The sequence below is a fragment of the Rutilus rutilus genome (genome assembly GCF_951802725.1).
Source record: "Rutilus rutilus genome assembly, chromosome: 5".
NCBI lineage: Eukaryota > Metazoa > Chordata > Actinopteri > Cypriniformes > Leuciscidae > Rutilus > Rutilus rutilus.
Window position 1 is genome coordinate 15,366,552 of NC_140213.1, and position 13,429 is coordinate 15,379,980.

At 43.7% G+C, this 13,429-nt stretch overlaps 1 protein-coding gene across 1 annotated transcript in view; it reads left to right on the forward strand.

The window, feature by feature from the left end:
* Positions 1-13,429, forward strand: part of LOC311290901 (rho guanine nucleotide exchange factor 26-like) — a 164,275-nt gene that overhangs the window by 115,933 nt on the left and 34,913 nt on the right. The window contains exon 12 of the mRNA XM_084409646.1: positions 12,209-12,418. Coding sequence (XP_084265772.1) covers positions 12,209-12,418 — 210 coding nt within the window. The remainder of the gene's footprint in view (positions 1-12,208; positions 12,419-13,429) is intronic.

Sequence of the window (13,429 nt, forward strand, 5' to 3'; positions counted from 1 at the left end):
CTGTCATCAGCGCGCCCCATGCCTCAAATGTCACGAGCGACACGCTTGTGTTACAGCACACCGAAGCTTCTCCATCGCTGAGCGAGCGGAGCGCGCTTCGTATTCGACCCCTAGCTATCCATGCAGACGCATGGGCAAAGCTACCCGGGGTCTCGAAGTGGGTGCTGAACATTATAGAAAGAGGCTATTCGCTGCAGTTTCGCCGACGCCCTCGCCGCTATGTGGCGCGCGTCGAGACCACGGTAAAAACAGAAGTAGCACATCTACTTCGAGCCGAAGTGACGAAACTATTGAGCAAAGGGGCCATAGAACCTCTCTCTCAAGATCAGAGCGAGGGAGGGCTATACAGCAGATACTTCCTGGTACCGAAAAAAGACGGGGGTCTCAGACCCATACTAGATCTAAGGCAACTGAACAAAGTGCTTGTGAAGCGACAGTTCAGGATGCTCACGACCAGGCAAATCCTTGTGCAGATTCGCCAAGGAGATTGGTTTGTGTCAATAGATCTGAAAGACGCGTATTTTCAAATACAGATAGCGTCACGTCACAGGCGATATTTGAGATTCGCCTTCGAGGGCCAGGCATATCAGTACACAGTCCTGCCGTTCGGTTTGTCCCTAGCACCCCGTACATTTACGAAGTGCATGGATGCGGCGCTCGCACCCCTCAGAATGAGAGGCATGCGAGTGCTGAACTATTTGGACGATTGGCTGATTCTAGCGCAATCTCGCGCAGTGCTCATAGAACACACGACCATTTTACTCGATCACCTCGAGGATTTGGGTCTGAGTGTCAATTGGGCAAAGAGCTCCCTGTCACCCAGTCAGAAAATATCTTTCCTGGGCACAGAACTGGACTCACTATCCATGATAGCGCGACTATCACAACAGCGCGCGGTAGACATTCGACGCACAGCGAACTCTTTTCGCTGCGGCGCGTTTGTCCCGCTCAAGAAATTTCAGAAGATGCTAGGTCTCATGGCCTCAGCATCGTCAGTGCTCCAGCTGGGTCTGCTCCGCATGCGCCCGCTGCAGTTTTGGCTGAAAGCGTGGGCACCCGGTTTGCTTCGCCTCAGGGTCAATCAGAAATGCGTTACAGCTCTGAAACCCTGGAAAGCGAACGACTGGTACCAATCAGGTGTAAGCCTGGGGACTTCCTCGAGGGTGAAAGTGGTGTCCACGGACGCGTCCACCTCGGGATGGGGAGCGCTGCTCGAGGGCAGACCGTTCTTCGGCCAGTGGTCAGAACGGGAGAAGCTCCTGCACATAAACTGCCTCGAAATGCTGGCAGTAGACAACGCGCTGACGCGTTTTTGTCCCCAAATAAAAGGTCACCACGTCTTGGTCCGTTCGGACAACATGTCTGTGGTGTCCTACATAAATCGCCAGGGCGGCATCAGATCCGAGAAACTGTACAGGCTGGCAGAACGCCTCCTGGTATGGGCTCAGTGCAACCTGCGCTCGCTCAGAGCAGCGCACGTGCCAGGGATCTTGAATTTAGGACCGGACAGACTGTCCAGGAACAATGTTCCGGCAGGCGAATGGTCTCTACACCCACAGACAGTCCAACTGCTGTGGAAGAAATTCGGCAGAGCGGAAGTGGACCTGTTTGCGTCTCAAGAAAACGCTCACTGTCAAGAATTTTTCTCCAAGAGCAGGAGCGCGCTGGCCCATGTGTGGCCCCGCCGCCCGCTCTATGCTTTTCCCCCCGTCTCTCTCCTGCCTCAGGTGATAGAACGGATCAGGGAAGAAGGATGCTCAGTACTGCTGGTAGCACCGTTCTGGAAAAACCAACCTTGGTTTCCAGCCGTGATGCAGTTAGCAAGTACTGCCCCGTTGCCAGTACCAGTGAGGAGAGATCTCCTCTCACAGGCCCGCGGCTCGATCTGGCATCCTCACCCGGAACTATGGTCCCTTCATGTCTGGGCCATCAACGGGTACATGTTGGACTCCCTAAAGGAGTATTAAACACGATCACGCAGGCTAGAGCTCCGTCTACAAGACGACTCTATTCTTCGAAATGGTCAGTGTTTTCGGGCTGGTGCACAGCCCGTGGTGTGTCACCCACAAACTGTGATGTGACGGAGGTGCTTTCCTTCCTACAAGAGCTGTTGGATGGGGGCAGGGCCCCCTCCATGCTCAAAGTTTATGTGGCGGCTATAGCAGCGTTCTCAGAAACAACGCTTGGTCAGTCAATAGGAAGGAACGATTTAGTCATCCGCTTCCTTAGAGGAGCTAAGAGACTGAATCCTCCCAGACCTCCCTCAGTCCCCGTATGGGACCTTTCTACGGTTCTGGAAGCCATGAAAGGTGCGCCATTTGAGCCTTTACAGTCAATCGATTTGAAACACCTGTCTTTCAAAACGGTGTTTTTGCTGGCTCTCGCTTCAGTGAAGCGCATAGGGGATCTGCACGCGCTCTCTGTGAGCGCGGCGTGCATGGAGTTTGGGCCCAATGACTCAAAAGTTATACTCAAACCTAAGCACGGTTATGTTCCAAAATCCCTCAACACACCGTTTAGGGCACAGATTATCTCTCTGTCAGCCCTGCCGGTCCCTGATGAGGAAAGAGACGCGAGCCTCCTTTGCCCAGTCAGGGCATTACGAGCTTATGTGTCTCGCTCGTCTGTTTTCAGACAGACGGAACAGCTCTTTGTTTCGTTTAGCGGACGTTCTAAGGGACTAGCCGCGTCGAAACAGAGCCTATCCAGATGGATAGTTGATGCTATAGCGCTGGCATACGCCTCCAAGGGCATGCAGTGCCCTTTGGGTGTCAGAGCGCACTCCACGAGAGGCATGGCCTCTTCGTGGGCCTGGTCAAGTGGGATTGCCTTGCAAGATATTTGTATGGCGGCAGGCTGGGCCTCCCCGTCTACATTTATAAGGTTTTATAACCTAGAGGTTCCCGCCCTGCAGGCCAGGCTGCTGTCGGTCTAAACTACCAGTATTATCTGACCTGATGCGTTCAGCTCAGAATGCTGCGTTTGCTGAGCACAAGCTCAGCGTTCGACAGTATAAAGCTGGGCAAACTATGTAAGACCCACATTTTTCCCCATCAGTTCAGGCCGTACCCCGCCCTGTCTGTATGATGAAATTCGCGTCCCATCGACGCTACTTTATGTGGAAAAGTGAGGCTGCACCCCTCCTTCTTCCCGGACTCCCTGTGAGTTCACTGAGTGATTGTGCACTATATGTACCCCGGGCTTTCGCCCTTGGGTCTTTGGTGTCAGATCTCAGCATGCACGGCGTTTTACATTGGGTCCCCTAGCGTAAGATATCTTACGCAGTACGAGAGACCTCTCGTAAGAGAACGTACTCGGTTACTAACGTAACCTCGGTTCTCTCTAGACATCGATGCTTCGATGATGAAAAACCAGATAATAGCTGCCTGCGAGCGATATTTATAGGCCTAGACCACGCCCATTTTGGCGGGACGTGACGCAGCGGGCGCGAAGTGCCCTGATTGGGTCTGACGTCACGCCAGGCCTCGCTCGATAGGCTGCTGCAGTTGCCGCAGAGCAGCCAATAGGCGCGCGAGCTGTCTCGCCTATGTCTGCATTGCTGCTGCAACGCGTTTTGCATTATTACAAAATTAAGGATAATTTTTGGCTTCAATATCTCGCGGAAAAGGATTTTCCCCTAGCGTAAGATATCTTACGCAGTACTCGTTCCCTCTTCTAGAGAGAACCGAGGTTACGTTAGTAACCGAGTACGTTTTTTTCCCTGGTAGTTTCTCTGTAATTGCATACTAATCACCTTAAGTAATTACACACTAAAATACTATAATTTACCATATGCTTACCAGGTAAATACTTAGTAGTTTCTCTGCATTTAGATTAGATTAGATTCAATTTATTGTCATTACACAAGTACAGGTACAAGGCAACGAAATGCAATTTAGGACCGACCTGAAATTAGTAAGAATACAGCATAACATGAGGAGAGTTGAGGAGAAAAAAAGGCAACCCCCAGACTATGCTCCAATAGGGAGTACAGTTTGGGGACAGTAAAACACCTCAGCAATTTGCACATAATCAGTACACAACATGAACACACAAGACTTGCAACAGGGGAGGGGTGAGGGGGGAGGGGTTGTAGGTAATCCAGCAAAGGCAGGCAGCCATCCGGTCCTGCAGCCATTTCGGCGCTGGTCACAGACCCGCCTGACAAACTGGTGGTAAAAAGCGTCGAAGGCGTGGGATGGGGGGTGGGGGAGGGTGATTGCATATCTGTATCTATGTAAGAGTTCGTGTATGTGTAGGCCTGAAGAGTCGCTATGCCTGACATCCCAATCTAGGTGCCTCAGTCCGCAGGATGTCATAGCGAAACACAGCAATTGCCATGGAGACAACCTTGATCAGGTCCCAGACAGAGTCAACAATCAGCAGGTGTCAGTGTGGAGTCGGGGAAGGAACGAGAGCGTCTCGCTGCAGTGCTCTCTCCAGAGGGAGTTGTTGTTCCAGCAGCGGCCTCGGCCAAGGCCAGTGCTGATAGAGGGGGGCCAAAAGATAAGATTGTGGTTGTTTGGTCTTGGGACGAGTAGCCGCATTCCAATTTACACAGCTCCTGATCCGTTTGGGTCTCCGAAACGATCAATTTGCCTTTGCAAAGCTGTGAGCTTCTCCATGATGTTATCCATATTGTGGTTCATAGTCACAGTCTGAGTGCCAACAGCTCTGCCCACTACTTCAATCATAACGGGCAGCCTTGTGGGGCTTTGGACAGCTGTCACCGTCTTCTTAATTCCTCGATAAACCAGGGCAATGCCTAATCCAGACAGCAGAAAACCTGTTATCATGGTTCCGAATAGGTAGATATCTTCAACGTCCTCCACGGAAAGAGCCGCCAGACACACGACCCGCCACCTCTCCCACGCGTCCATCGTGTAGCCAGCTGCGAACGTTCCGGCAGGGCAGTCAGGTTCCCCCGAACCCAAGCTTCTCGTCGAGAAGATGGTGTCAATTGCGTTGAGAGACCATTTGATCAAATCCATAATTTCTTAATTTGTAGAGCAGTGCGGAGAGAGTCTCTCAAAGTACAAGACAGTAGACGAGACGAGAGGAGCAAAGCAGGGAAGATAAGGGAGAGGAGGGTAGAAAATGCGACCGCCTTCGTTGAGAGCCAAAGCAAGAATTTACATACTTGTTACCTGTGTTAATTACCAATAACCAACTAAAACTTACCATATATTTACCAGGTAAATACCTAGTAATTAGTTTGTAGTTTCTCTGCATTTACATACTTGTTACCTGTGGTAATTACCAATAACCAACTATAACTTACCATATATTTACCAGGTAAATACCTAGTAATTAGGGGACTGTAAAAGAAAGGGTTACCAAAATTGCTTCCTTCAACTTTGCAGGAATGACAACTTGGAATCTCTGGCCTTCTTTGGAGTCTGGTACACTCCGAAATATAACTGCGTTCTTGAAAACATAGTGAGTTCTCTTCAAGTCAGTGGATTTCTGGTTCTCTGCTTTAACCATCAATTCTTGGCACTCTGGGTCTAGTTTCTGTTCTGCTGCAATTTGTGACAAATCGACTGGCAGATCACACGTGACAGGATTAAAACTGCCCTTAGCTGGTGTATGCAACACCACCGCTGGTTCCTCAACTGCATACCTTCTGGACAGTATGTCAGGTACTACATTACATTGTCCTCTTCTGTACCGTACAGCAAAATGATACCCTTATAGTCCATCTTTCCAGTCTAGATGTTGGTTTTGGATGCTGGAATAGCCAGACTAGGGAAGCATGATCTGTGATCACTTCGAACGCTCTGGCCTCTAGATAATGGTGCCACTTCTCTACAGCCCATACCACTGCAAGACACTCTTTTTCTGATGTTGAATAAGATTTCTCAGCACCTCTGAGCAAACGTGACACGTAGGCAATTACCTTCTCCTGGCCATCCACCTCCTGTGTTAACACAGCTCCTAGACCCACATCGCTTGCATCAGTCTGTACTTTAAAAGAATATTCAAAGTTAGGTGTGTTTAAAACAGGTGCCTTAGTAAGTTCATCTTTAATCAGCTCAAACGAACATTGGCACTCTTCAGTCCAATTCCACTTTGCATCTTTTTTCTTCAGTGCGTGCAATGGTGCTGTTTTACTAGAAAAATCAGGGATAAAACGATGGTACCAAGCTGCTAGACCCAGAAATCGCTGATCCTCCTTTAAGTTCTTAAGAGTAGGAAATGTCTTGATCGCATCCACTTTGTCTGCATTCATCTTAACTCCATCTGCCGTGATAGTGTGTCCAAGATAGTCCAGTGAAGAACAGATGAACTTACATTTTGTGAGGTTAAGCGTGAGACCGGCGTTGTGTAAACTTTGGAACACTTGCTTGAGATGATGTAGGTGAGACTGGATGTCTGGGGAGTATATAATGATGTCGTCGATATAGACCATGCAACATTTGTTATTATGCTCCCTCATGACCGGCTCCATCAGCCGTTGGAATGACGCTGCAGCATTTTTGAGGCCAAAAGGAAGACATAAAAATTCATATAGGCCTGAAGCTGTGATGAAAGCAGTCTTTTGTACACTTGCAGGATCCATTTCGACTTGCCAGTAACCACTTTTTAAATCCAACGTGGTAAACACTTTGGCTCCTTGGAGCGAATCCAGAATGTCTGTGATTTGAGGCATTGGGTATGCATCAAGGTGTGTCTTTGCATTCAGACCTCGGTAATCAATGCATAACCTAGATCCCTTATCTTTTTTGTCTACTACTACCACCGGTGAGGCCCATGGAGACGTAGAAGGTTTGATGATTTTTAATTGAAGCAACTCCTTAATTTGCTCTTCAATAAAATCATTTTTGACCCTCGAAACTCTATATTGTCTCTTTCTTATAGGAAGTTCGTCAATAGTTTTAATCTCATGCTTGAGCAGGCTTGTACGTCCAATATTTGTGGTACATACTGAAGGCCACTCCATCAAGAGAGATTTCAATGGATCAGTAAGAGCTGAATAAACACAGTATAAGAAGTGAGCATTAAAGTCTTATCCATAAACTCTCTCTCTCTCCCTTTCATTATCATCAGCATACACAGTGAAGTACACAAAACACTCGTTACAACTAACAGTAAACAAATATATACGCACCTTTTCAGTGGGTGCTTAATAAACTGGTAAACCTTATATCCGTAAAATGACTCGATGAGCTGTCATAAAGTGTGCGCTCTCACTTTCATTTCTGCCGTGGTCAGTAACGTTAGGCCTGTCGCTCCGGAGACCGTAAGCTGGATCACAAACAGTACAGATCCATCCTTGAGTAACAACGAGAGTAAATGAAGACTGCTATGTTCATTCTTACATCCAACAACAAAACACCTCAATCGCTTAGGAGACATTCTTGTCTACAGCTGCTCAAGCGTCGAAACAATGGCGGACTCTGTGTCCAGCTCACTCAGGGTGGGTCTATGCTCAAACTGTAGTGTCAATCAACAGTCGTGGGAGGGGCTTGTGCAAAGTGACGTCACATTGCCCCGAATCTGAGAACAGCTCGTTCTGAGACAGTGCTTGTGATTTATTAGCCTGGGTTTCCCCATGCTGCCTTGCGCGCAGCGCGATTTTATTCACGTTGCTAGCCAGCCTGGACACCATGGACCAGATTTTCCCCTCAAAAAGGGAACCAATCACAGAACGGGGAGGGAGCAGCAAGACGATGACGACGTCTATGCGACACACCGAAGCAGTTTCTTTATATCTATGGATCCAACATGGCAGCAAACGCAAAGTTACCTTTCGATGCAGCCTTAGATAGTGTTCTAAGTAGTTTAGTTGCTGAATGCCATCGTGTACACACAAATCTCTGACCCATCGTCTTCTTCCTCGTCGAATTTCTGTCGCTGTACATACGTCATCTGGTATAATTGAAACGATTTGCTATGAGCTACGTACAGGCGCATTTGATAGACATTCGTAGCGCCCAATAAACGGCTCTGGGCATTCGTAAAGCACGCCTGAGATACGAGAAAATGAACATGTGGTTCCCAGACCACGTCTCAATGAGACGAGGTCTGACGTTAGCCAGGCTAGTGATTTATGGGGATTATAAAAAAAAGCACTGGGTGGATTTTTATCATTATAGGGTGGTTGTGTACACACACTGCCAACACACATTGATGTTCAAACACCATGTAAAAGTGAATTTTGCATAATAGGTGCCCTTTAACATCAAGCACTTTTTTTAATTTATGCATGTTTCTTTATCACTTCAATGCATCAATAAAATGAAGTAGTCCTGTGCTGTGTGGATATATTTAAATACTGTACACGATATAGCAATATCTTTTACGTTACACACTTTGTATCGTCGGCACGATACATATTCTCATATTGCCTAGCCCAACTTTTACATATATGGTTGTAACACACCAAGCTGTAAGAGCTGCCGTTGAGCATCTATCAGCCTTGTTTTTGTTCCACATCTTTGGCACTAGTCAGACCCCCGTCGGCGGCTTTTATGCTGATTACTGCCACCTGCTGGTATGTAGAGTTGTTTCTTCTCACCCAGGTGCAGGTAATACATGCTAGTTGGCTTTTGGCTGTAGTTTTTGCAGTAGTAGTAGGTTCAAGCACAACTTTCTGATCCAGACGCAGGTGATGTAAGGCAACACAATAGTCGGCTTTTGTCAACACTAGTTTTTATTGTTGTTGGTTTGGTGACGATTTTATTGATGATGATGATTTTTATTTTTTATTTTTACTAAATCAATAATTTCAGTATTATAAGTTAATTAGAGTATCATTTGGACTGCTCTCTTTTTGAAGAAGATTCAGCTTCCTAATAGCTCATTTTAGTTGGTCTCTCTCTCTCTGTTGCTCAGACTCTTTTATGATCACCTGAGTCACCGTGTTTCTTCCAGACTTCCGATTATGTGTGATGGTCCCACTCTGTCTGTAGGATCTGTCGTCTTCTGCCAGTGGAATGTAAGTGCCATTGTGATTGTGTTGGACAGAGCCCAGAGGATTTTCAGGAACTGAACAGGAGGATCTGACTCCACTTATTCAATTATCTCTATACAAACACAGCTAATTATCTGGCTGAAGACATGCTGACTTATTATTCACACCACTAGCATTTCAATATTTTTATGAATCGCACTTGCTTACACATCAACATTCTAATTAAAACAGTCAGCAGTCATTGTCAGAGACTTTTAATCATTTAAATCATAGAAAAACATTGTAGCATCTTGACTATAGACAGAAATACTGTTTTGTTTAATATATTGTACAGATATGTGACAAGTGACAGGACATCTACAAATTTAAAGTAGACAAATATATATTGTATTGTATATGTTTCCTCAGTATGTCATTTACTCTCCCTCTTTGTTAATGTTGACTACCTTTATATGGACAAATTAAAATAAATAAACAAACTGAGACATAAAAAAATATCTTATTTTATGTTACACAGTAGAAAGAAAGTCAAACAGGTTTGGAATAACATTAGGGTGAGAAAATGAGGACAGAATTTTCATTTTTGTGTGAACTATTCCTTCAGGAAAAAATATTATTACTACAATGCAAGAAAAAGCATCACATTTTCATTACTATAATTATTGATCCATCCTGTCAAGACAAAATGCTTTTATTATTATTAAAATCTGCATAAAATTCAGTACAACAAATACTAAAGTGTACTGTATACTTATACTTGTACTTCTTACATTTATGATTATTATTATTTTGCATACAGATAGCTTACTCAGGATAGAGTTAGAAATTTCTGTCCAAAATATGTTATTTGTTTCTTTTGATTTTGGGGTGATATTTGACTGGGACATGTCTTAATATTTCATGAGATTCACCCGTTAAGGTCTACATTACGCCTCCACCTCTTTACCACTCTTCCAGCGTTCCTCTTTATCAGTCTATCCCCTTTTCCTTTTCCGTACTGCACATTCCATTCTGGTTTTGATTGATGTTTTGTAGTGGTGTCAACAATAATCGATTCGGCGATGCATCGCAATGCGGGGCATGCACGATTCAGCATCGATGCGGCAAAGTGCCATAATCGATTGTCACTGTTTTAGGGGTGTAACGGTACGCGTATTCGTACTAAACTGTTCGGAACAAGGCACGCATTTTCAAACCGAACGGTTATTTAAAATGTAAGCGCGTCGCGAGCGCTTATAATGTAGACGCTGGCGCGACCACAACATCAAATGGCAAACGCAATGTAAGCGGAACGAAACTGAGCTACTCATGACGGACTGTTTATCAGTTTGGACCAACGCAGCGCGAGCCGATCTTATACTACACAACGCTAAGAGATCCAGTAAAGAAAGCATTTGAACTCGCCACTAAAGTAATAACATCGCTGCGAGATCTAGTGAGAAACATTCACATTTCTCCGTTATTAACGGATCAAACAGCGTTGACGTGGAAACCAGTAAGAAACATTGTGACATGAATGAACTATCCAGTGTCCACAGATCTGCAATATTGGATTTACTGTAGTAACACTAACTGCAACTTTGGAAGTTTGGCAGGAATAGCAGGCTATGCTTTCAAGTAACTTTATGTCGGATTTATTTCGACATTATGAATAACATTGCTGCCCTCAAATGTTAATCTGAACTAAAATAAACATTTGTTTATAAGCACAAAATATTACATTAAATTTTTTCCAAGGAGCTGTTTTGTTTTATATGCTCCTAAGAAGAGTCAATTATAGCTCCATCATTGCTCAAAGAAAAAAAAAAAAGTCATACTTTATGATGTTAGTTCTAATAAAAAAAGAATAAATAAAAAAATCAAGGAAATTTCTCTGGCATTTCTTTCTTTTTGCTGTATCGAAAACGTACCGAACCGTGACACAAGTGTATCGTATTGAACCGAACCATGAATTTTGTGAACCGTTACACCCTACCTTATTTTCTGGCCTTGAGTTGGACAATAAAGTTGAAATTTAATTTCAAATGGTTCTCAAGCAGAGAGAAGAGAAACATTTTGGAGCAAGATTTGATGGATAGCTGATAACCTGCACTTTAAACCCACAGCTTCTCCCTGAAGTCATGTACATATAACAGTAGGCCAGTGGTCCCTGGTAAAAAGATATGGCACTGCTGCACATGTGTGTTGGTGTACAGTTAGCTGCTGTTGATGGGCCTCAGCAGAGATCGAGAGCCTCACGTCTCTGCAGCGAGGGGCCATTTGACCTACCTAAACCTTCCAATTACTTCCAGATGGCAGGAAAGCGTTAGACAGGCAACTGAAGCTAGATGTACAGTCACAAGAATAAATTTGTGAACCCTTTGAAAATGTCTTGATTTCTGCATTGATCGCTCATAAAATGTGGTCCAATCTTTATCTTAGTCACAAATAGACAACATAGACACAATTTGACATCACTAATAACACACAAACTGTAATAACACAAACGTTTTCTTGAAGACAATGAGTGATTATTAGCCAGGCAGACTGGACAAATGAAGTAAACCTCTGTGTTAAGACTTCTCCAGAAGCCAAATGGAGTCAATTAAGAAGATGAGATTGTAAGTGTAGGTTGCACAGAAGACCTGCCCGTTAAATAAAGGCACATTCTGACACATCTGTTCTCCTCGATACGCAGGGATTGAAAATCGATTCTCCCTGTACCCACTATCAGAAAAACAACACATAGGGAAGGACAACACATAGGAAACCAATGCGACCAAAGGAAAAATATTGACATGTCTCATGGTGGCCCAAGGACACATGTGGATCATTGAAGGAACAATGAATTCAAGAGACTATCAAGACATTTTTGCATGAGAATGTCAGGACAGATGTTCAGACTTCAAGCTTAAAAGAGGTTGGGTGATTCAACAAAAGAAGTGTCCTGGCCTGAAGCCAATTGATATTCTGTGACATAACCTAAAGAGTGCTCTGCAAACAAGACAACCCAGAAATATAGATAAACTGAAACAGATTTGAGCTGAGGGATGGTCCAAAATTGGTCAAAAGTCTTTCAAGCAGCTACAGTAAACATCTGGTGGAAGTTCTAAAGGAAAACTTTTCAACTTAATTTCTCCTCCCTGCTCTGTGAATGATTACTTAATGTATTCAATAAAAATGTGAAAAGTACAATTGTTTGTGATGGACTTGGTGGTATTCCATCGCAAATGTATATCCGAGATCCAAGTGATTTAACCTGGAATATTCCTTAATATTAATCTCTGACTCTCTCTGTTTCTCTTCCCTCAGCGAGGAGAGCTATACAGTTATAGACTATGCACTGAGGGATCAGATCTGGGTGGGGTCGTGTCAGGCAGAAGACCTGAATCTCTCTCCAGTACGTGGCACTGCGGGAATGCTGACGTCACGACAGAACGTGGCCAGCCACCTGTTCCAGATCAGTTTCCGCAGCAACTACTCTGGAGACAATGTGACCATGATCTTAGGGTTGGAGCTACTGTAAGTATTTGCATAATAATTCATACATCACTCGTGCACTTATTTGCAGTATTTCTGCCAAACATCTTTACAGGGATCCCACGTTCAGAGAAAATATGGAAATATCCAGTAATTTTAAAATAGTTTTATGAATAATAATAATAATAATATTAATAAAATCTTTAAAAGTTTTTGGAAGTTAATATAATTTGAAAGAAAAAAATCTAAAATATCTGTATACATTTCCCCACATTTTTTAATTGGCTAGAAAGTCAGTTACACTACTGTTTAAAGTTTGGAGTCTGGAAGAATTTTTAAATATTTTTAAAAGAAGTCTCTTATGCTTACCAAGGCTGCATTTATTTGATCGAAATTACAGTAAAAAAAGAAAGAAAAGTAATGTGAAGTTAATCATTGATTAGATTCTGTTCACCTGTGTTCATCTAGTTCCCTTTGTTTGTTCCTTATATTTATTTCCCTGTGTTCAGTTTCAGTTTATTGAAAAATAAGAGAGCACAACACTATTAGACACAACACTTTTTTAGCAGTGCATGATTTGGATAAATTGAATTCTCTTAATGATAACTTCAATGGTGCTGGTGAATCCACAACAGATCTTGGTATGGATTTAATTAAAGGTAGTATATCTGGCGGTGTAGCCATACTGTGGAAAAAAAAAAAAGTAGACTCACTGGTAAAGGTGGTTAGATTGGATGTTAATTGGTGTATTGCAATACAGATTACTTATCAAGATAAGAAATTTATCATTCGCATAAAGCTTTTTCACACAAAACACGTCGTAAAATTTTTAAATCAATATATTGTCTTATCTGAATGAGCAGTCAGGGTGATTTTCACATAGTTTTAGAGCAAATATTCTAGGCTACGTCATACAATTTTCAAAAGTCTTGTGAAGAAATAATCAGTATGGGTTTCATGACCTTATTTCAGTGAGAATTTTTTTTTTGTATTTTCACAAACCACGCATAAATGTCATTATCTCAAAACAACAAACTTTTACACACATGCTGC